Raw genomic sequence first — 23967 nt, 5'->3', positions numbered from 1 at the left:
AATCAGAAATCCCCTGTTGAAAGAGACATACCCACTTCCATCCAAGAGGTTGTAAAAGGCCAGCATGGATATTAGAACAGAATTTATTTTGATGCAAAACAATGAATGCAATAGAAAAAAGTGCTGCCTCTACTTTTATGAATGTTTTATCTCTAAATTCTATGTGCTGGGAAGATGTGATTGACTGAGAGACTTGTTCCACTCTTCTAACTGGCATAAAAGCTTTAATAGGATTTGGTACCTTGACCACTCACATATGACATGGCCAATACAAAACGGGGGCACTCCCTTCGAGTGCTGCCATCTTGGACTGGGGAAAGGGCCTTTTCAGTGGTGGTGCACCACTTGTGCAGCTCATGCCACAAAGAGGCCTGTTTGGCACTGAGTCTTTTGTCCTTTTCGTGCCAAGCAAAGATCCAAGTCTTTTAGGGCACAATCCTATGCATGAATGCCCAGAGAGCTTCGGCTATTGGGCGGCATAGAAATAAATAAGTAAGTAAGTAAATGTTTAGTGACAAAAAAGTCCTACCACTCCCAGCATTCCCCAGCCAACCATGCTAGCTGGGGAATGCTGGGAGTTGCAGGATTTTCCCCCCCTGTGTAAATATGCACAGGATTGTGCCCTTCATCTTATATCTGCTTTTAGTGGTGGCTGCTGCTGATCGCAATTTTATAGTCTGTTGCTGGTTTTTGCTTTAGTTTTATATTGATATATGTGAAAGTGTTTTATTTTTTTTACCACCGTAAGCACCAGTTGGAATTCTAATTGAACTAGGGCAAGATACTAAATTTTATAAATAAATTTGAAAAATACTATGTATGTGTACAGTACATAATGCTAACATGCAACACAGACCAGCACAGGACTGTGATGATTCTGTTAATGGTTGTGCAGGTGCAGCAGGGTGGCAAGCTGTGCTGTGCTGGTGCTCCAAGCACACATGTGCGATCAGCATATCTAGTTTCCAGCATCCTTAACAGAAGATAGGATTGTGCCCCTGAATGGTGTATGAGCTACTTAAGCTGAAGGCCCTTTATCCTCTTTGTCAGGTTTCCTGCAGTGCCTTTGTCAACACAGACGAAGCAAAACTGGATAATATTAAACAAAAAATCAGAAAAAAAATCCTATGTGTGTTCTCTGCCCTGTTATACTCTAGCCCAGGGGTGGTCAATTTGTGGCCTTCCAGGGGCGGTCAGCTTGAGGCCTACAACTCCCATCATCCTTCACCATTGGCTATGCCAGCAAGGACTGATGGAAATTGTAGGCCAAAACTTCTGGAGAGCCGCAAGTTGCCCAGCTCTACTCTAGACAGAAACAGCATAAAGATAGGATCCTACTTGATTTTTAATGGTTGGGGCCACCAGTTTAGACTCCACCACATTGAATGATCCCCAAATATACTTCTTAACCCTGTTCAGGTGTTGTGGTCCAAACAGGATACACAAATGCATGTAAGGGGCACAGGGCACACATGCTGGCCCCGCCCTAATGTCCCCAGTCCCACTCTCCTCAGCAACGTCTGAATGGAGGTCCTGCTTGCATTCACTTGAATGTGAGTAACTCTCCACGCAGTGGGGGACCCTGCTTTAACACTTGAACAGAGCTCTTGCCTGTCTCCAAAATAAGTTGTTTGTTGCCATTCACTCCTGTGGAGAGGTAAAGCACTGCATTTGGAGACGCCATTGTGATGAGGGCAAAAACTGCCCTGAAGTCCTGAAACTGGGTAACCTGGCAATGGGATACATGTAATGGTAAACCACCTGTTTAACATTGCTTGAACTTTGACCCTCTCTCTCTTTTTCTCTCACTGTCATGCATGCACCATCAAAATGATGGCCATATTGCTATTAATTTTAATTACTGGGCTGATTTCCACGCTGGGCTTGTATCTGAACCAGAAATCCCTCAGCTGTGTCTTGCTTCAGAGCTCCTGTTGCCATGGCAAGATCATGCATGCCTGAGTAGCTGTAGATTAAACTCTATTGCTTTGTTGATGTGTTCACTATTTGGATGTGTCCTGGTGTGGATAAAACACAGGCATGAACAAGATAGTTTTTGATCACTTTTATTGGATTTACATATTACTCATTACTAAAGATGGTGGGAAAAATGTTTAGTTTGCATTTTAATATGGATCAACCTGAGTTGCACTTCCTGAGCTAATACACAAACTGGAACAGAATTATTCCTCAGTTTTCGCATGTCTCCGAATTTTGCAGTGAAAAGATCAAAAACTGCATACACTAATGTGTACATTATGGAAAGTAGCATATAAAAAGACATATTAGGGGAAATTGGTTACAAAAATGCATATTAATGTTTGTGGAGATCTTTAGAAATATATCTCCACATTAATGTGGAAATGGGATGGAACAAACTTGTGTCTGACTCTGAACACATGTGAATGTTATAGAAAGCGAAATAGATAGATAAATCCATCAGTACTCTCTACTATTACGTGGCTGCTGGAAATATAATTCTAGTTTTCCATTTCCTGTTAAGGTCAAATCTCCATGTAATGCCCAGAACATATTGTCCCTGCCAAAAATTAAAGTGATTAGCTGTCATCACATGCAGATGTGTAGCTCCCAGAGGCCTTTTAAAAAGGAACACGAATTAAAAGGTAAGCTACTTGATACATGAGGTGGGCAACTAATTAGATTCGGTCAGTAAAGAGGTTTCAGAAGGATTGCTGATTCTTCCAACCCTTTAGTCTAAGCTGAAATCCTCCCCTGGTCTCAAGAAGAGGGACTGTTGAGAACTGAAATTCTAAGGGCCCCAGCTTCCCCGTGCTGATGGAATAAGACAGAGACCCAGGGCATCTTGAGGTTACAAAATCATATAGAAGCAATATAAAGTCAGGTAAGGCCAATTTACATATTACTTGGCAAAGGCATTTTCCGAAATTCATGTTCATGAGGTAAGGCTAGTGTATGTAAGGAGACATTTGCAGGGATGAATCAGTCAATCAGTCAGTTTGTTTGTGTACCTCCTTTCCACATAAGCTGCACTCAAGGTGGGTTCCGACAAGGACAATGATGTGTTTGCTTAACCCTTCTCATGCATGCTGGTTGTTCATTATGACTTCTCCCCTCTCGCTAGGCCAGGGACGTTGAGCCTTTCCCATCCCAAGGGCTGAATTCCATTTCTGATAAGCTCTCAGGGGCCATGTTCCAGTGATGGATGGAGCCGAAGGCAAAAGGGGTGGGAACTAAAATACCAGCTAAGCTTTAGAAGAGGCATTTCAACATTTTAGAATGGGGGGTGGGGGGACTGCACAGAAGCTGGCGAACCACAAAATGATCAGTGGTTGGGGAAGAGGGCAGGGCCATCTGGGGAACATTGGTGGGCCAGATTGGAAGCCCAGGAGGGCCAGATTTGGCCTCAGGCCTGAGATTCTGCACCCCTGCCCTAAACCCTTTTCTTCTCAGCTAAGCTTGTTCCCAGTTTGAAGATGACAATGTGAGGAGCTACCGGTGATAAAACCAGAGACCCTTGGGTCTGTGCTCTGCTACCTCATGTGATATGCCCATCAGCCCACTGTCTTCTGCCAAACTAGTAAGGCAGGCTATAAAAGCTTCCAGGTCACCCTGAAACTTTACCTTGGCAACTAGCAGGTAGGGCCATGTCTTCCTGGCTCTGTGTGAATCATCATATATATTGATACATGAACTCAGTTCCCTGAGTGCCCCAAACTACACCTTCCATGCACAAGAGGGAGGTATCATGGTTTGCAGAATCCCCCCCCCCTCAACCCCTCGCAAATTCCTAAGAGGGAAGAACCCCAATGAGGACTGTGCATTCTCAGTTGAGGGAGGGGGAACAGAAAACCAAAAGGAAGGAGGATGGAATGGAGCATCTTGGAAGAAGGTATGGCTAAAACCCTGAACTTCAACACTGCAACATTTTATTGCATATCCCACTTAAGAACATAATAAGAATGTAAGAGCCATGCTGGATCAGACCAAAGGTCCATGTAGTCCAGCATTCTGTTCACACAGTGGTCAACCAGCTGTCCACGGGAAACCCACAAGCAAGACCTGAGTGCAACAGCACCCGCTTGTCCATGTTCCCCAGCAAGTGGTGTACATAGGCATACTGCCTCTGATAGTGGAGATAGCATATAGCCATCAGTAGCCATTGATAGCTCTGTCCTCCAGGAATTTGTCTATCCTCCTTTAAAGCGATCCAAATTGGTGGCCATCGCTACACCTTGTGGTAGCAAATTCCATACTTTGACTATGTGCTGTGTGAAGAAGTGCTTTCTTTTATCTGTCCTGAATCTCCCACCGATCAGCTTCATGGAATTACCTGTTTGGGTTCTAGTATTATGAGAGAAGGAGAAAAATGGCTCCCTATGCACATTCTCCACACTATGCATAATTTTGTAAACCACTTGCTTGTTCTATTGCTTGCTTGTCTGTAGGATTTTCCCCTCTGGCCCCAGTCCTAAAGATTTATTTCTCCTGCTTCACATACTCTATTCTAAGGTTACAAACAACATTCTGAACAGTAAGTTGCTGTCCCAGGCCTTTCTCTAGAACAGAGAGAATATACTTGTGCAAGTAAGCACAAGCTGAGAAGCAGAGCACAGTGAGACATGCCCTCTAACTACCAGTCCAAGAGCTCCTTGGGCCTTGTCAGGATGGAGGAGCAGATGGTGGGAGAGACAAAGCACCATAATAATCAGGAATATTGATCCAAGTGCTCCTGCCAACCAAAACGTTGTAAACCAGTCAGCAGATTTTGTTGGACTTTTCTTCAGGCTGGATGTCATGTTTAACAAAATAGCAAAAAGTGGGCCTTGATGTCATTTCAGAATTAAAATAGAAACTTCTTTTTTTATAATGCATGAGGTAGTATGTATGGGATAGGACTGTGGTATGTGTGTGGGGGAGATCCTGTCTTACAAGTCTGTACTGCACCCCCAAACATGATGCTTGGGCTCTGTCTGGAAAAAAATGCTCTCTAGAACAGGGGTGGGTAGAAAGTAGATCTCCAGCAGTTTCAGACTTCAGCTCCCAACATTCCTGACCATTGGCCATGCTAGCAAGGGCTTCTGGGAGAAGATGTAACTTCTGCCCTCCGCTGCTCTAAAATATTGAGGAGCTTCGCCATATGAAGCTTTCTAAGTCAAAACCAGAACCTTGATTTTGCTCAAATATCCCCAGTCAGCAGTTTCAAAGAAAATTCTGTCAAACTGTGCCATTAGCTTTTTACTTGTGTTTGGATTATCCCATTTCCTTCTATTTAATTTAGCTCCCTCCTAGTGAGCTAAATTAAAAGGAACCATTCCCAATGCATCCAATAGACTCAACTTTAATAAGAAACACTACCAAGAAAAGAGAGCTTCTATTTTTATTGGAAGAGATGATGGGATTTTTCTCCCACAAACAACCCCAGACATTTCTGAGGTTCAATTTCAGATCAATTTTATTCTTTCTGCTGAAAAGTTTCTAGCAATGCATATAAGCATGTTTTTGATGTAAACCTTCCTAGACAAGGTGTAAGCCAGTATCCTACTGTTTCCACTCGAATCGGCATGAAGTCAGCAATTTAACATTACAAGGGATTGTATAAGTGCCTTCTTCAGTTTTAAATGTTCTTACTTAGAAAGGTTTTGGGCATGCATTCATTCTTAGTCTGGAACAAAACCGTAATCAGAATTCTGAGGGTCGCCTCATTTTTCTCCTTCTAAACATTAAATTGTATTTAATATCTCTATCTGTCCAGGTATAAAAAGCTGATATAAGCTGGAAGCTATATTATTCAAATATGCTGCCACCACCACCACATGCAGCCTAAATTGGAACAGTCCAGGAGGTATACTGCTTCATTCTAGTCAGGACTGGCCCTACCATTAGGCAGAGTGTGACAGTCCGTCACCTCAGGCAGCAGATACAGGGATGTGGCAGCAAGGTGGAGAGAGCTGTGTGTTACATGGCCTGCCTTGCACACTCTAAGCTACCCTGCTGCCTTCACATTGGTCAAGGATTCAGCCTCACTGCCCAAGTCAAAGAACGATTCAACTTCCAGTCTAGTTGGTGTTTGTACATGGAATGGGAGGGGCCACCATCTTGTCCTTCACCTCAGCCGGCAGAATATCTTGGGCTGAACATGGCCCTGAGGGAGTGGATCATGTGGCCTGCCTTGCACCCCCTAAAGTAGCCTGCTGCTTTCAAGCATGGTGGAAGATACTGTTGATGAAAGATTCAACTGCCAGCCCAGTTGGCTTTTGTTTATGGAATGGGAAGGGGCGTCATCTTGTCCTCAGGCAGCAAAATATCTTGGACTGGCACTGATTCTAGTAAATGCATAAACTGGCTCTCTGAAGATTTCTGTCACACAAACATTCCACTTACTATTAGCTTTCCTGACTTCAGTTATGTTCAGTAACATTTTCCTTAGTAACATTTTGATCCCACTGTGATCACTGAGCATTTCTACTTCATATGTATCGATGCCTATGGGGGTTTAATTAATGGGTAGTATCCAGCTGTGCCCCAGCACTAGCACTAATGACATTGCGCTAGCATAAACCAACAGTTGTGCATCATAACTAGTGCTTGCGAGGGCAATGGAGAAAAGTGGTGCTTTCCCCCAGTGCCCTAGCAAGCGCTAGTTACATTGTGCAAGCAATGGTTTATGCTAGCACAATGTCATTAGCACAAGCACTGGGGCATGGTTGGATACTGTCTTATTTACAACAGTTATATGCCGCTCTACATCTAAAGAGATTCTGGAGAGGTGAACAGTAAAAGATAGAAAGAATAATACCACCCATTATGCAGAGTTGAGGATAAATATTTTTATGTCACTGTTCTACTGAAGTTGAGTGTAGGAAGCTCATTTTAGTGTGTAGCTCTGTGGTGCTGCAACACAATTGACTCAGGCTATTCCTTGCCTGCCACTTTAGTGTTATTGTTTACATCCTAGCACAGGACCAGTGTGTCCTATACAGCCCACAGGTGGTCTCTTAACGTAATTGCAGAAGTATCTGTGGAAGAAAAGCTCTTATTTCACCTCTCCTTACCCCCAAACTCCATGCCCTACTTATATGTACACTTGGCATGACTGTTGGTGTATATCCACATCACAGACTGGTTTAACAGCCATTCCTACTTCATTTGCAGTTTTCTGACAGGGAGCTAGGGATTCTAAAGGGATCATAAAAAAAATTCTTTGGAAGACATCATGACAGTTGGAGTGTAGATCGAGTTTTGTTCACTTTTTTCCCTACTTCTTAGCTTAGTGCTTATGATGTGAAATGTCAGGCTACATAGCCCCTGTCCCTAACATTATCCCCACTTGGCAACTTTCCAGATTCCTTTCACATTCCTGTCCATTTTAGCATCTCATTTACAAAGACTGCTCTCTCTGCCACACCAGTCAGCAAGGCATGTTATTTATAGACTCATCAAAGAACAATTAACAAAGAATTCCCACTCAGCATCTACAGAACCAGGGTAGCCAATTCTCATGGGACAGCTGCTTTGAAAGGCCTTAGCTTTTCTTTTTCTTTGATGAATCTCATGTAGAGAAGCAAGGCATGATCAAAAGTATCATCTCTACAATGTTGTCGGTAGCCAATTAACGTTCGATAACTAAATTCATTCATCTAATCTAATGAATTAAAGGGGAAAGGGTCAGCCAAATTGTTCTGGGTGGAGGCATCTGCATCTTTTTTCCCTTTCCATCCTTGGCATTGGCTGATTGTTTGGCTGAAACGTTATTTTGCCCTGATCAATTCTCAATGACTGGTACAATTATAAAAACGGTTGTGGAAGCACTTGTTCCATTTGTGGCATCTCATCCACGGCACAAATGGAACAAGCACTTGTGTTAACCATTCCTTAATATTTCACAAGAAGAGAAGAGCTAATAAGAAAGAATAAGTGTACAAAACTCGTTCTGCACTCCATGTCAGAGGTTTTGATGAGTTCATTGACCTATTACATGGTTGAACCATCAGATGCCAACTTACTTCCCACTGAAACTGCTGACAGAGGGCTAATTTTAGCTTTAACTATGGAATTAATATGTCGCAAGCTTTCTTCCTTAAGCTCCAGACCTTGTATTTTGCAAGAGTTGGGCAGATAACCGCTCATCAAACACACAAGGTATGTGTATATCAGGGGTGCACAACCCACCCCTTGTTGGCCATACGTGGCCCTAGGCTGCTTCCAATGGAGCTGTGGGTCCCCACCCAAAGTTCTCATCAGCACTAGTACTAACTAGGGAAAGCCTGAGATTTCTGGGCTTCCTTAAGTGTTAGAGGAACATACTGTTTTCCGGGACTCCAGTAGAATCAATGACATAGGGTAGGTTCTTGTTTTGTAGTTGTTTCTAAGGGCTGTTTCAAAAGTACCCAGCCAAACCTAGGTTTCCCATCAAGTGTACACTCAACAGCAATTGCCAGCCATTCCCATCTCTCCAACAAGGTTACTGTCAGGGTGGACACTGAGCCCATAGAATCCCAGAGTAGTTCTGATTTTGAGGAAGAGGAGTCGCTCCTGGGAGAGGAGCGCGCTCCTCTTTCCCAGGGCCAACAACTGATGGAGATTCCTCCCACCGGCATTCCTAGCTTAGATAGCAGTCCTGGGAGTGACAGAGCGTGGGAAGCAGACTTGATGGACGCGCGTCGCCAACGCAGAGAGCGGCGCCAAATGGAGGGTGTGGAAAGGAGGCGTAGTGCCCAGTTGGCGCACAAACAACAGTTGTGCCCAGAGGATCCAAGGGAAAAGGGGAGGGACTCTCCCTAGCCCATAAGTTCAGGGTCTGCCAGTGATTCCCTTTCAAACGGGGACCAACTGTTCCAACTTAGGGCATAGGTACTCTGCTGCTCATATCTAGTTGCTAATAGTAGAGTTGTTAAGTTGTAAAGGAGGAATAAAGCTTTGAAAAGAATCCCTTTGTCTGTGTCTGGACTTGGCTACTGGATTAGACTGAGAGAGGCCTCCAAGGAGCCCTTGACAGCTACTTCTATGGTACATGGGTTTGTCACATCTACATATGTAGCGTCTGGTTAGACTAGCCCCCAAGACATTTTGCTACCCAAAGACACGCACCCCAGTTTCCTTTGCAGTGTTGCAGGTTCTCATGAAGTCATGTGGGATCCAAACGTTGCACCCTCACATCCTCTGCAACCTTGCAAAGGGTGCTAAACATTTGAAGCTGCCTTATACCGACAAATCCGTTATGTACAAGTGAGGATATATAGAACTGAAGCCAATAAAAACATTTTCAGTTAAATGTATGAAATTGCTTTGTACTGAGACAGATCATTGCACCATCTAACTCAGTGCTGTCTTTGCCAATGTGCAGCAGCTCTCCAAGATCCGAGGCAGAGATCTTGCCCAGCCTTGCAGCTGTGGTCAGAATTGGGCATTACAAAGGAAACTCATCATTCCTCCTACCATAGTGAAGGGGCAATCCTATGCATGTTTAGACAGAAAAAAAATCCTACAATTCCCAGCATGTTGGGTGGGGAATGCTGGGAGTTGTAGGACATTTTTCCATCTAAACATGCATAGAATTGCGTCCTAAGCTGCTTTATGCAGAGTTAGACCATTGGTCCATCTAGCTCAGCATTGTCTATGCCAGGCACCCCCAGCCTTTTTGGACCCATGGGCACATTTGGGAAGTCAAGAAACTGCTGTGGCCACCTCCACAAAATGGCTCCCATGGAGGAATGGCTGCCCTGGGGGCCTGGCTAATCTAAAGTGAGTTAAAGAGGGGCTGGGGAGAGAAATAGTAAGCCTAGAAGCTGGGAGGGAGGAGGAAAAAGCAAGGCAGAGCGGAGATAAAGAGCAAGGCTAGAGGCTGGGAGGGGGAGAAACAGCAAGGTAAAGAGATAGAGAAATGGCGAAGCTAGAGGCTGCGAGGGAGAGGGAAATAAGGTAAAGTGGTAGAGAAAGAGCAGGGCCAGAGGCTATAGGGGGAGAAACAGTGAGCTAAAGAGGTTGGGGGAAATAGCAAAGGTAGAGGCTGGGAGGGAGGGGGAAACAGCAAAGCACAGGGGTAGAGGGGAAACAGCAAGGTTAGAGGCTAGAAAGTGAGAGAAAGAAGACTGCCTGAGCAATTTCCAAGGTTTTTTTAGCCAGTTTTTTTGAAGGGGGCAGGGAGGGGAGAGCTTTGCGGGCACCTGCATTGGGGACTCCTGGTCTACACTGACTGGCAGCAGTTCTCCAGGGGTTCAGAGAGGGGTCTTTTGCAGCCCTACCTGGAGATACCAAGGATGCAAAGCATGTGCTCTAACAGTGAGCAACAGCCCTTCCCCCTTTGGTGTCTGTGATTGGGTGGGGGTGGGGAACACTTGCATGGGAAAACTAGGAGGTCTTTTGCTGTGATGTGATAATGTGTAGTTCAATCGCCCGAGATGCTGTGGATTGGATCTGGGACCTTCTGCATGCTAAGCATGTGCTCTGCTGCTGACTTATGTCCCTTCCCAATCCTGGAGTGCATGTATATTGTTGTATTAATACTCCTAACAATGCTCTTAAGTCTTAACTCAAAGCAAACACTTGGGTTGCTTATGCATTTGGTCCTTCCCTGGTGAAGCTGAAGGCACATGGAATTGGAACCTTGAGTATATTTATGCGGTTTAACCTACACGTGCACATTTCCCTCCCTTCCCCTTGTTTTTTTTCATCACAGGCTGATGAATACTGACAATGCTCTTTTACAAGCCCGGGAAGAAGAAGGAATAAAATATGAACGTACTTTCATGGCCTCTCAGGTGATTGATTGGTTGATCCAGGAAGGAGAGGCTACCACAAGGTCTGAAGGTGAACAACTTGGTCGTAGACTGCTAGAGCATGGAATTATACAGCACGGTGAGACATTTGCTCTGCTCTACACTGCTCTGTCTGGAAATCTCATGAGGCAGGAACATATTTTAAAATGTATTGCTTAACTACAGAATGGGAAACCTTTTTTTCTGGCAGGGGCCTCATTCTGACAGTGGGTGAGGAAAGAGCTAAACGTGGGTGGGGCCACCTCTTTCTCCCCCACCCTTCCTTCCCACCCAGTGAGATGCTGGGAAAAGGACAAGTTGCTCTTGCCAGTTGGGATGTCTGTCACTGAAATCCAGTTCTTTTTTGGTTCGACAGAGTTCCATGGTGTGTATGACTCATTTTGCATCTGTCTTTCTGAGCTGTAACCTGTTCCCCAAACTCTAGGAACTTTTTTGTGCATTGGGGTGGGTGGGTGGGTGAGGTTCTGCAATTTGCACAAATGTCTGAGCAATTTGTGCAAATTATGGCAGAATACACGCATTCGGCTTTAATTTGTGCAAATTTAGCTGTGATTTGCGCAGATTGCTCAGTAATTTGTGCATATTTCAGAATCTTACTAAAAATGTACACAATTCCTGGAAAATCCATGAACTGGCCCAACTCGCTGCAAATTGAGTCAGGCATCGCAGCAGGAACCGAAACAAAGTCGGGGGAGGGGCAAACCTAAGAAAACTTGTGAAATTTCACACACTCCCAAACAGATTACTCCGACATCCCTACTTGCCAGAGGTCTCAACTCATTGTTTCTTAAATTAGGCTGAAGGCCTCAGGTTGCCCACCCCTGGAACCCCTCCCACTGTGAAGTGATGGACATTGTTAATGACAGGAAAACAGGAGGGGAGCATAGGTTTTTAACATTGTGCCTCTGATTTATCATTGCCCTGGATGGAAAAAGCCTGCAAAACAAAACACACACAGCACAAATCAGCAAGGGAGATTAGATTTGTCTTTTTGCTTTGCAAAATCCAAGAGGAGTTTATGACACAACTCAACCCCTCTAGCATGTGCAGGTCTGTATGAGAGGGATCATCATGGGCCTCACCTCCTTTCAGCCATTGGCCAGGTGCGCAGGATGACTGGATCTTTCTGTGGGAGGGTGTGTATAAGCAATCCACTGAAGGTTACAGCCAGCTGCATTGCTGTGCATCCAGCCCTATACACCAAGGGCTATGGGGCTGGGCAGAGCCCTATATTGCCGTATGGGATCCTTTTCCCATACCTGCTGTTCACAAGGGGCATTTGGGATGGTCCTTCCTGGAGTAGATTCCTAACTTCACAGAACGGTTGTCCTGTTGTCCTGCAAGAGAACGTTACATTGACTGGGTTCACACAACACAATGACCCACACAAAGTGGTTGAGTATGTATGGGTTGAATGTGGGTTGTCATTGAACCATCATGTTGTCTATACCCAGTGCATTTTCCGCAGGATGACTTATTTTTCTTGAGCAAGCCACCCTGGTTTGTTGTTGTGTTATGAACTGTGGGTTGTTCGTGGTTAAGCCATGGTTTGTTAGTGTGTTCAGACAACACAATAACCCACGGTTCAACAACAACCCACGGTTCAACAACAACCCACACTCAACCAATACTCAACTACTGAGTGAGGATTATTGTGTTGTGTGGGCCAAGTCATTGTTTGTTTGTATATTTGAGCATCTATTCTGAGCACTATCCTTACCAAGCCAAAGGCAGCCCACTGGTTATATATTGTGAATGGTCAAGTGGTTAACAAAACTGTTCCCTCACACACAATCACACTGGTTTGCCATCTTGGGAAGGCAGCAAAACCAGGAAGTTATATTGAGCCCCTGGTGAGCTACCACGTATGGTTGGTAGCTTGCCTAAGTTCAGTTTCGTGACTCACAATTTGTGTAGACCTTGTATCAATAAACTGGGCATTTTGACCAATGTCCTGTTGAACAGCCAATATTTCTTTTGCTGAGAAGCTTATATCTTTCTTTTTTCAACTATACACAAGGAGGGTTTATTGGTGGTGGTGGCGGTTTCTACTTTGGGGAAAGCTGCAATTCAGAGTTCAGTACAACTTGTCAACTCAGAGCAGAATCCAGCAAAAGTTAGCTGTAACGAAGTCAAAATTAAAGCAGTGAAATAGGACATAGTCGTGGCTATCTTAAATCCAACTGATTTTCATGCAACTGAATCACAGAACTAACATATTGCTGGATCTTCGCCAGAAGAAGTTCATTTTTATGTGAGGGTTTTATAAGGGTTTTAAAAAAGATTTTTAAACATTTTAAATAACATTCAGCATGTATTGCTCTGCATTTACTTGTAGCAGGCTGTAGGGTGGCTACAGTTGTGGATCATCCAAAAAGAGGAAATTTATCACCAAAAAAGAGGACAAAAGAGGTCACTAATTTGCAGAAAACTTGCATTTGCTAATTTATATGTATAGATGAAAATTTAGAAATAATTATTATAATTTAAACAGAAATATAGTATATCTCACTATAGTGTGGAAGACTGTGACCAGATAATCTGTGCGCCTTGCTCAGTCTGCTGTCTGTTCAGGTGCTCACTGTTGACGGGCAACTTCATAGAATCATAGAATAGTAGGTTTGTAAGGGGCCTATAAGACCATCGAGGCCAACCCCCTGTTCAGTGCAGGAATGTAAGTGAAAGCATCCCTGACAGATGGCTGTCCAGCCTCATCTTGAATGCCTCCAGTGTAGGAGAGCCCACCACCTCCCTAGGTAACTGGTTCCATTGTCGTATTGCTCTAACAGTAGGGATGTACGAAAGTCACTTACCTTGAATGAAATTTGATTCGCGGTGGGGGGGAGGCGCTCCGTCCCTCCACCCGAAATTCTGGTGGGGGGGAGGTGCTCCATCCCTCCCCCCCGAAATTCTGGCCGGGGGGGAGGCACTCCGTCCCTCCACCCCCGAATCCTGGCCGGCTGGGCCTCAAATGGCGGTGGCCATAGCCGCCGCCGTTTGCATCCCTGCAGTCAGCCGTGATAGGCTATGTAAATGTTTACGTAGCCTATCACGGCTGAGTAAAAATAAAAAAAAAAACCCGCATGTATGCAAATGGCGGCGCCCATGGGCGCCGCCATTTGCGTTCCTTATTTTGGCACGTCTACATTTACGTAGACTACGGCGAAAATAAGGGGAACGCAAATAGCGTAGACCATAGCTTTGTTTATGTGTGTCAGGGTGGACACTAAGCCCATAGAATCCCAGACTAGTTCTGATTCTGAGGAAGAGCAGCCGCTCCTGGGAGAGGAGTGTGCTCATCCTTCCCAGGGCCAACAGCTGGCAGGGATTCCTCCCACCGGCATTCCTAGCATAGATAGCAGTCCCGGGAGTGAGAGAGCGCGGGAAGCAGATTTGCTGGACGTGCGACGCTGACGCAGGGAGCGGCACCAAATGGAGGGCACGGAAAGGAGGCTTAGTGCCCGGTTGGCGCACAAACAATGGTTGCGCCCAGAGGATCCAAGGGAAAAGGGGAGGGACTCTCCCTAGCCCATAAGTTCAGGGTCTTCCAGTGATTCTCCTTCAAACGGGGACCAACTGTTCCAACTTAGGGCATAGGTACTCTGCTGCTCATATCTAGTTGCTAACAGTAGAGTTGTTAAGTTGTACAAGAAGAATAAAGCTTTGAAAAGAATCCCTTTGTCTATGTCTGGACTTGGCTACTGGATTAGACTGATAGAGGCCTCCAAGTAGCCCTTGACAATATGGACCTTTGTCGGCAAGGTGATGTCTCTGCTTTTTACTATGCTGTCTAGGTGTCAGGGTGGAAACTGAGCCAATAGAGCCCCAGAGCAGTTCTGATTCTGAGGAGGAACAGTAATCCATGGGAGAGGAGCTCTGTCATCTCTCACAAGCACAGAAGCTGGCAGAAATTCCTCCTGCCAGCATTCCTGGGATAGATAGTGACCCTGGCAGTGAGAGAGTGCAGGAGGGGGGCTTTCTGGACGCTCGGTGCAGACGCAGGGAGCGACCACAGATGGAGGGTTCAGAAAGGAGCGTACCGCTCGTTTGGCGCTCAAACAACGGTCGCGTCCTGAGGACCCAAGGGAAAGAGGGAGGATCTCTCCCTAGCCCATAAGTTCAGGGTCTTCCTGTGGTTCTCCTTCAAACGGGGACCAACTGCCTTACCTGGAGCTTAGGCTACTCTGCTATCTTTCCCCAGTGCTGTTCCTTGCTATGTCGCTAGTGATTAGTATCTGAAAGAGTCATAAAGTAATAAAGGAATAAAGTCTCAGAAAGAATCCCCGTCGTCTGCGTCCTGAGTTGGCTATTGGAAGGGACTGCAAGAGGTAGCTAGGGCACTCCTGACACTAGGTTTGCCATAGCTTTCCTCCCAAGGAGCAAGCGTCGTTTAATTTCATGGCTACAGTCATCATCTGCGGTGATCTTGGAGCCCAAGAAAATAAAATCTGTCACTGCTTCCATTTCTTCCCCTTCTATATGCCAGGAAGTGATGGGGCCAGATGCCATGATCTTCGTTTTTTTAATGTTGAGTTTCAAACCAGCTTTTGCACTCTCCACTTTCACCCTCAACAAGAGGCTCTTTAGATCCTCTTTGCTTTCTGCCATTAGGGTGGTATTGTCTGCGTATCTGAGGTTGTTGATAATTCTCCCAGCAATCTTAATTCCGACCTGTGACTCATCCAACCCAGCGTTTCTCATGATGTACTCTGCATATAAGTTAAATAAGCAGGGCGACAATATGCAGCCTTGTCGTACTCCTTTCCCAATTTTGAACCAATCAGTTGTTCCATGTCCTGTTCTTACTGTTGCTTCTTGACCCTCGTACAGGTTTCTCAGGAGACAGGTAAGGTGGTCTGGTACTCCCATCTCTTTCAGAATTTGCCACAGTTTGTTGTGATCCACACAATCAAAGGCTTTAGCGTAGTCAATGAAGCAGAAATAGACGTTTTTCTGGATTTCTCTTGCTTTCTCCATGATCCAGCGAATGTTGGTGATTTGATCTCTAGTTCCTCTGCCTCTTCGAAACCCAGCTTGTACTTCCGGTAGTTCTCAGTTCACATACTGCTGAAGCCTAGCTTGTAGGATTTTGAGCATCACCTTGCTGGCATGTGAAATGAGCGCAATTGTACGGTAGTTTGAACACTCTTTGGCATTGCCCTTCTTTGGAATTGGAATGTAAACTGACCTTCTCCAGTCTTGTGGCCACTGTTGAGTGTTCCAAATTTGTTGGCATATTGAGTGCAGCACTTTAACAGCATCATCTTTTAGGATCTTAAATAGCTCAGCTTGAATACTGTCATCTCCGCTAGCTTTGTTGTTAGTAATGCTTCCTAAGGCCCACTTGACTTCACTCTCTAGGATGTCTGGCTCAAGTTCAGTGACCGCACTATCATGGCTATCAGGGACATTAAGATCTTTCCTGTATAGTTCTTCTGTGTATTCTTTCCACCTCTTCTTAATCTCATCTGCTTCTGTTAGGTCCTTTCCTTCTTTGTCCTTTATCATGCCCGTCTTTGCACAGAATGTTCTCTTGATTAACTGTTTATTCACTGTTGCCCTTTGGCAATACCAGTACTTGAAGGGGTTGAAGTACCATTGGCTCAGAGGTTTTTGCTTTTGCTTTAGTCTTTAATCTTACTCCTGTTTAACTTGGACTGGAATTAACACAGTGACTTCTGCCAATTTATATCACAGTGGTGTAATTAATCTTGCTGCCAACTTGTGATTTATACGGTGCCAGCTGCTGGGTGCACAGTGTACAAATAAAGTGAACTCTGTTGGCCTGTGCAGTAGCAAGAGCATGTTATAGGTAGGGAGATAAAAGGGAGAGGTAGCACAGGGTGAGGTCAGGCAAAATGCAAAGAAGAGAAATTGCTGCAGATTCTTGTCTCTGCAATGTGAGTCCTGATTTCTTCCAGCCTCACAATTAGCATGACAGACTGGCTCAGCCTTGCCCCAAACCCTCCATGCTTCAGCCAGGCTACCTGCCTTAAGAAACAAAAGCAAAGTAAACCATCACAACATATGTTTATTCATTCATCCTTCACTTTAAAAACTGCCCGAGGGAAAATGGAGGGAAGGAGAGGTGTAACATCATAACATCAGCCTGTATGCATAGGGGGATAGGAAGCGGCCTTATATTGAAACCGGGTTTGCACCTAACAACAACCCAGAGTGCAGGTTGATTATGGGTTGTTGTTGAATCATGGATAGTTGTTGAATTGTGGGTTGTCGATATGTGTAAACCCTGCAGTATGGTTTAACTGTGGGCTGTTAACCACGAACAGTCCAAAGTACACAACCCAACAACTACCCATAGATTATTTTTCTGTGTTGTACATAGTTAACAGTCTATAGCTAAACCATAGTGCAGGGTTCGCACATAATGAGAATGCATGATTGAACAACAAACTCATACTCAATCCATACTCTGGTTTGTCGTTACATGTGAACCAGGTCAGTGTCAGCTCATTGGTTCATATAGATCAATATTGTCAACACTGACTGGCAGCAGCTCTCCAGATTTCAGGAAAGAGATGCCAGGGACTGAACTTTCAATCTTCCGCATGCAAGGCATGTCCTCTACCACTGAGCTGTGTCTCTTCACTATGTTCCTACAGAACCTTCTACAGATGGATTTTCCTTATTCTAAATTGAACCAACAGAACCATAAAGAGTTTTAAAGAGTTTACATCAGAGCTTAAAAAAAGAAGAAAAAAAGTACCAAATGTTCCGGGGATCCACAAATCTGCTCACTGTGTTGAGTGTCTCTCCCAGCTCTGGCAGAATGTCTCAGAAGTAAAGCATGACTGCACAACGCAGGGATTATCCCCTGCCCATCCTCCACCCCATTCCAACATTAGGAGGGAGGGCTGGGGCTCATAAGCATTGCGCTGTGCTTTGGAGCAACTCCAAGTGCCTTGGAAACATTGTGTGACATGGACAAAGTTCAGTGCATGGAAGATGGTGGAGGGTAGTCTCTGATCTTCTACTACTTGGAGCTGCTCGGACATTGGAAACAAAAACCCTTCTCTCCCTCTGGCAACTATACATTTTGGCAGGCTACCAAGGACATGGATTGGTTAATCCCACTATTCTGGCCTGGACAACCGAAGTTTTCTCCTGGAAATGCACGAAGGACAACAGTATAGCTGTATGCAAGTCACTTGTTTCAGTTTAATGTTGGTAAGAGAGTGTTCTTACTGACTTCCCAAGGACTTTGGATGAACAAAACTGGTATAAAACCTGGCTAAGGCCTAGAGACTAAGCTTTTTACTTATAATACTTTGCCAGTAGGAGATTTAGTTTAAAGGACAGCTTAGTTTTCTCTATAGGTTTCATTGCTTTTTTGCTAGATTTAGGAGCTGTATTGGTTACACTCAGCTGAGATGGAATGATTGTGGATTTAGCTGAAGCAAACAAATATAGCATCTGTTTTAATTACAACATCTGTACATTTAGTAAGACTAACACAACTAGAGAATTAGAAAAAAAAACACACCGTCCCAAATCCTATTTCCAAATTGCAGGCTTAATTTGAAACACCAGCTGCCTAGTATTCACTGTGTTATCTGTTTACGGCAATGTTTACAGAGCCCACTGTATTTGCATGGAAATTTCATGTATCCATTGGCAAGTTTACTCTACTTTCCAAAGGCTAAACCATTCTTTGTGGCTTGTATGACACCGTTGTCAGTACAGTCTCAATTAACTCTAATTGGCATTTCTTCCGAGGCCTGGCAAGAACTGAATGAGATCCTTGGCCAAAGAACGAGTGCAGAATAAAATACCTTTTTGTGCCCCATAGATTGTCTTTATAAACTGCTGTCACAGTTTATAATAGAACTTGGCTATCTTACTGCTGAATTAGCATGAAGAATAATAAAATGAAGCTTTCTTCTCTACTTAATTTGTTATTGTAGAACTGGGAGGGAACGAGAATGTCATCTCTAATCTAAGTCTTAGCACTGAGACAAGACCCTCATATCCCAAAGCTTGGCTGAATAATAATAAATGCTGTGAATTGTATAGCATGTTTGAGCATTTAAAGTGCTTCACATGCATTACCTTGTTGTAATCTTTACAACAACCCTGTAAGGTAGAGTGGTACTATTATCCCCATTTTGCAGTTGGGGCTGAGAGGGAATGACTTATCTAAGGACACTGGGTGAGTTCATAGCAGAGATTCAAACCAGGAATTTCCTGATTCCTAGCTCAGTCTTTTAACCATTGCGCTACACCAGAGAGTCCTCTTTCTTAAACATCTGCCTCTTGAGCTCCTCCTGGGATTGCCCATTTTCCCTGGCTATGTGCTCTGCCTTTAAATGGCTTTGGACTTGCCCGATCTGGTAAACATGTATGTTGTTTCCCATGTGCTTTCTGGGTAGGTTTGGCTAGAGCAGGAATAGGCAACCTGGTTCCCACCAGATGTTTTGAACCACAACTCCCATCATCCCTTCCCATTGGCCATGCTGGCTGGGGCTGATGGGCATTGTAGTTTAAAACATCTGGAGGGCACCAGGTTGCCTACCCCTGCACTAGAGATTGGTGGCAGAGCTGCGTGGATGAGCCCTACAAAACTAGCATTATCAAGGAGGCTATACTGGAACTGCCAGCTTTCCACAGATGGAAAGTTTTTGACTCATGCAAGCCCCATGCCCACGCTTCCTCAAGTGACTGTTTTGATCACTGAGAAAATGTTGATCTACGTGTTGTTAATTACAAAGTCAAACTGTAGTTTAACTCAAAAGTGTGTGTTTGGTTTTTTAAAAACAAGAACAAAATGGAGCACCTCTCCTACCCTTACACTACGTTCATCATCTATGGCTCTTCTCCGAGGGAGTCTCAGAAGTGGCAACAAGAGAGAGTGCCTTCTCGGTGGTGGCTCCCAAATTATGGAATGACTTCCTCAACAAGGCCCCCCTGGTGCAAACATTGTTATCTTTTCAGCGCCAGGTTAAAATCTTCCTCTTCTCTCAGGCATTTGGCAGCATATGATGAGATTTTAATCAGGTCCTGGATTTTTTTAGTGTTGATTGTTTAAAACGTTTAGATATATGTGTGTCTGTGTGTGTGCTGCCTGTTTATATATGTTTGTATGTAAATGGTTTTTTATATTATGTATAATGTATTTTTAATAGCTTTTAATCTATATAAACCACCCAGGGAAATTTGGAAATGTAATAAATGAGATGAAACAAAAAAAATTGGCCAGGATCACAAGAGGCTCTGCCGCACATCTATAGGGGCTGTGCCAATTTTCCCTTCTAGCTGCAGCCCCTTGCACTGTGTCGGACGCCACTCTGGAGGGTCCCTCAATTTGGGGGATTATCTATTGAAGGGCAGTATGGCAGAAGGGAGCTGCAAAAACCTTGGTATGTGTGACTCCTTTGGATCCTGGCCTTTATTATTTCCCTTTCCCTGACCTCCTGTCATGTGCAATGGGATCCACTGAGAACTCAGCCATTTTCTGATATGGGCAAAAGTAATGGTGGGGGGCATGTGGAGAGACCATTGGGGTGGGGGAACAAACCTGTTCCTTGCCCTTGGTGATCACGCTGGCTGTTTTCTGCATAGTCTATTTCTTGGGAATGCTAAAGTCTGATACATTGTTAGGAGAGTGATATGTAATATTGGGACCTGGATTTGCTATAGATATAGGGACGGATGAACACCAGTAACTAGAAGTTTGATTTTAAACAGCAGAGTAAATATTCTGAATTGATGCCATTATTAAAGCACATTTGCAGATGTCAGATTAGCTGTGAAGACCAAAATGCTTTTGAGAAGATTGGGGGGAAAGCTCCTTGCTATATCAGGTGCTTTTGTCTTGCAGTATTAATGCTCCACTGGGAGGAAAATTGGAAGTGAAATGTCTCCTGCTGCTGTATTCAGCAGGGTGGTGTGTGGCACACTGAGGCTATTGGGGGATCAAAGATGCACATTTAATGTAAAAACCAGACCATTCATTTGTAGGAATCATATGTTGTAGGACATCATTCTTCCAGGATTTTACATAGGCAAAAAAACAAAAATGAGAATATGCCTTTAAATTTTGGCCTGTACACCAATAAATGTATAAGAACATTCAGGAACCAAATGGCCAAAAAGAAGGGAAAGGACAGATTCCAAAAGCGGTGGGATTTTCCATAATGATGACCGTTTAATATTGCCATTTCTTTGAAATCTGCTTTTCAAGCTATTCTTGGGAGACTCTCCAAAAGTGAGAGAGGAAAAATAAATGTGACTTGATTCAGACATTCACTGTCAGATAGGCCAAGTCTGAAAATAACACAGCCACAGATATTCATTACATTTGGGGCTGAGGGGATGAAACACAGGAGGCAGGCAACATTGCTTGCAGGGAAGAAAATCCCCCCCCTTTCCCAGAACTGCCATTTGCCATGGGAAGGAAGCTGCAGTAGCTACTAGAACAAGTAGCGGGGCGGGGGGGCGGGGGGGAGGATTATCAGGACTGCAGCACAAGGAGGAAGGCTTAAACCCCCTCTATGTGAGCACAGTGTCGTGTGATCACCCTCCCTCCATAGTTACACTATCACTGGGGTCGCCAATGTGATGCTTGAGGGTCCCTGTCCCTCTCCTGATTCATATTATACCAGGTGACCCAAAAGTAGGGATACAGTTGTTTAGAATGTTGATGGGAGGGGGAGAGAATGTGTGAGTAGAAGATGTGTGGGTGGAGTCAGAATGACAGTTGGGAAGAGTGAATGACAGGGAGTAACAGTTAAATCAGTTAAGCGTAGAGAGTGAGGGGAGTGAGGTCCTTGAGTAAATATACAGTTGTTTAGTTATTTTTTTTACTGATATTGTGAATGATGGCAGTGAACTTGAGTCAAGAACAAAGAAAGTGGATTCTAAAGCTGTCCTGGAAGACTGAAAATGCCGAGCGGGAGCGCCCAGCGTGGCAAGAAGCATCTGACACTCCTCCACCAGTACGTCTGACAATTTATCGTCTTAGAGATAAATTTGAAGCAACAGGTGCAGTGGCTAATGCACCGAAATCTGGACGTCCTAGGACATCTATGACAGAGGAAAATGAGATGAGAGTCGCTCTGACATTTGTGAACAGTCCGAAAAAGTCCACACAACGTGCGTCTTAAGCAGCTATCCATACCTAGAACATCCTTGCAACGCTTAATGCGTAAATTGAAATTGAAGCCGTACCGTCCAAGACTGTTACATGGTCTTCTGGAGGACGACCCAGACCATCAGTTGCAATTCTGTGAGATGATGCGTAACCAAATCTCTAACAAACCAGACCTTCTTGATAAGATCATCTGGTCAGATGAGGCTTCTTTCAAGTTGTCAGGCCATGTGAACAAGCATAACTGTGTGTATTGGGCAGATGAAAATCCTCATTTGACTATCACATCTCAACTGAACCAGCCAGGCGTCACAGTGTGGGGTTCGCTGTCCAACGAAGGTGTTGTAGGACCAGTTTCTTCGATACAACTGTGGATAGTAACAATTACCCAAACATGTTACGCGATGTGGTAGTGCCAGAACTCAGAACCAGGGCTAACTTCGGCAAACTGCTCTTCCAACAAGATGGGGCACCTCCTCATTATGCTTTTGCAGTAAGGGACTATCTTGACAACACCTTCCCACAGCATTGGATCAGATGACGTAGCAGCATTGAATGGCTGCCACGTTCACCTGACTTAACACCAATGGACTTCTTTTTCGGGGGGGGGGAATTAAAGAATAAGGTTTTTGAGAGGAATCCCTGGACAGTCAATGAATTAAAAGGATTCATCTCGGAAGCATTTATGGACATTGATGTGGACCGGAATTTGTGTCGTACTGTGTGTCACAGTGTTCTGGACAGGTTCGAGGAATGTTGCAACATTGATGGAATACATTTTGAGCACTTACAAGATTAAACAGTGTTAAACAATAAACATTAAATAAGCGCTATTTGCGTTGCCCTTATTTTCGCCGTAGTCTATGTAAATCTTTACATAGACTAGACGTGCCAAACTAAGGAACGCAAATGGCGGCGCCCCATGGGCGCTGCCATTTGCGTACGCTTTTTTTTTTTTCCTTCAGAGTCACCTGTGATAGGCTGTGTGACGATTTACGTAGCCTGTCACAGCTGACTTTAGAAATCTAGCCGTGATAGGCTACATTAATCGTTATGTAGCCTATCACAGGTGTGTGTTGTGTTTTTTTTTTTACTTTACTTTTTTATTTTGCAATGGCGGCGGCAGCAGCCGGTCAGAAGACCAGCCGCCGCCCCCGCCAAAACGCTGCCAAAACACCGCCGGGACCCGCCGCCGAGAGGGACATTCGCACGAGGTAAGTCCCATCCCGGGGGGGCGGGGGGCCAGCAGAGAATTTCACCACCAATTTCGGGGGGCCGAATGCATTGGCATTCGGCCTCCCGGAGATTCGTGGAGAAATTCTCCGCCATCCCTACTTCTGAACAATGTTGCGAACTTCTGTCCATAGTTCTTCCGGGACCCTATCTACTAAATCTAGTCCCTTAAATCTATTCTTCACCTCCACTGCATATTCATGAGGAATATTCGTGAGCTCATATCGAACTGATCTGTGGGTCTTCCCTATTCTCTTGAGTCTGATTCTAAATTGTGCAATAAGATGTTCGTGATCTGAACTACAATCAGCTCCAGGTCTTGTTTTTACCAACTGCATAGATGTCCACCACCTTTGGCTACAAAGGATGTAGTCAATCTGATTTCGGTGTCGACCGTCTGGTGAAGTCCATGTATACAGTCGTCTCTTAGGTTGTTGGAAGAGAGTGTTTGTTATGCACAGTGAGTTGTCTTGGCAAAATTCTATCAGCCTATGTCCTGCTTCATTTTGTTCTCCCAGACCATGCTTGCCTGTAATTCCAGGTGTCGCTTGACTACCCACCTTAGCATTCCAGTCTCCTGTAATGAAAATAGCATCTTTTTTTGGTGTACTATCCAGTTGGTGCTGCAGATCCTCACAGAACTGATCTATTTCTGCTTCTTCAGCATTGGTGGTTGGGGCATATATTTGGATCACTGTGATGTTAAATGGCTTACCCTGAATTCGAATTGAGATCATTCTGTCATTTTTTGGATTGTATCCAAGCACTGCTTTAGCCACTTTCTTATTAATTATAAAGGCTACTCCATTGCTTCTGTGGTCCTCTTGTCCACAGTAGTAGATCTGGTGGTCATTTGATGTGAAGTGGCCC

The 23967-nt window shown here is 44.5% G+C and overlaps 1 protein-coding gene across 3 annotated transcripts in view; it reads left to right on the top strand.

The window, feature by feature from the left end:
- Positions 1-23967, top strand: part of DEPTOR (DEP domain containing MTOR interacting protein) — a 115966-nt gene that overhangs the window by 39884 nt on the left and 52115 nt on the right. For all 3 annotated transcript variants that reach the window (XM_084848881.1, XM_084848882.1, XM_084848883.1), the window contains exon 5: positions 10658-10836. In XM_084848881.1, the coding sequence (XP_084705007.1) occupies positions 10658-10836 (179 nt within the window). The remainder of the gene's footprint in view (positions 1-10657; positions 10837-23967) is intronic.

This window comes from Heloderma suspectum, chromosome 4, assembly GCF_057233095.1.
Source record: "Heloderma suspectum isolate Gila_16-S chromosome 4, 16-S_ref, whole genome shotgun sequence".
NCBI classification, from domain to species: Eukaryota; Metazoa; Chordata; class Lepidosauria; order Squamata; family Helodermatidae; genus Heloderma; species Heloderma suspectum.
The sequence above is the reverse complement of the archived record's forward strand: the minus strand, read 5'-3'. Positions and strand labels throughout refer to the sequence as shown.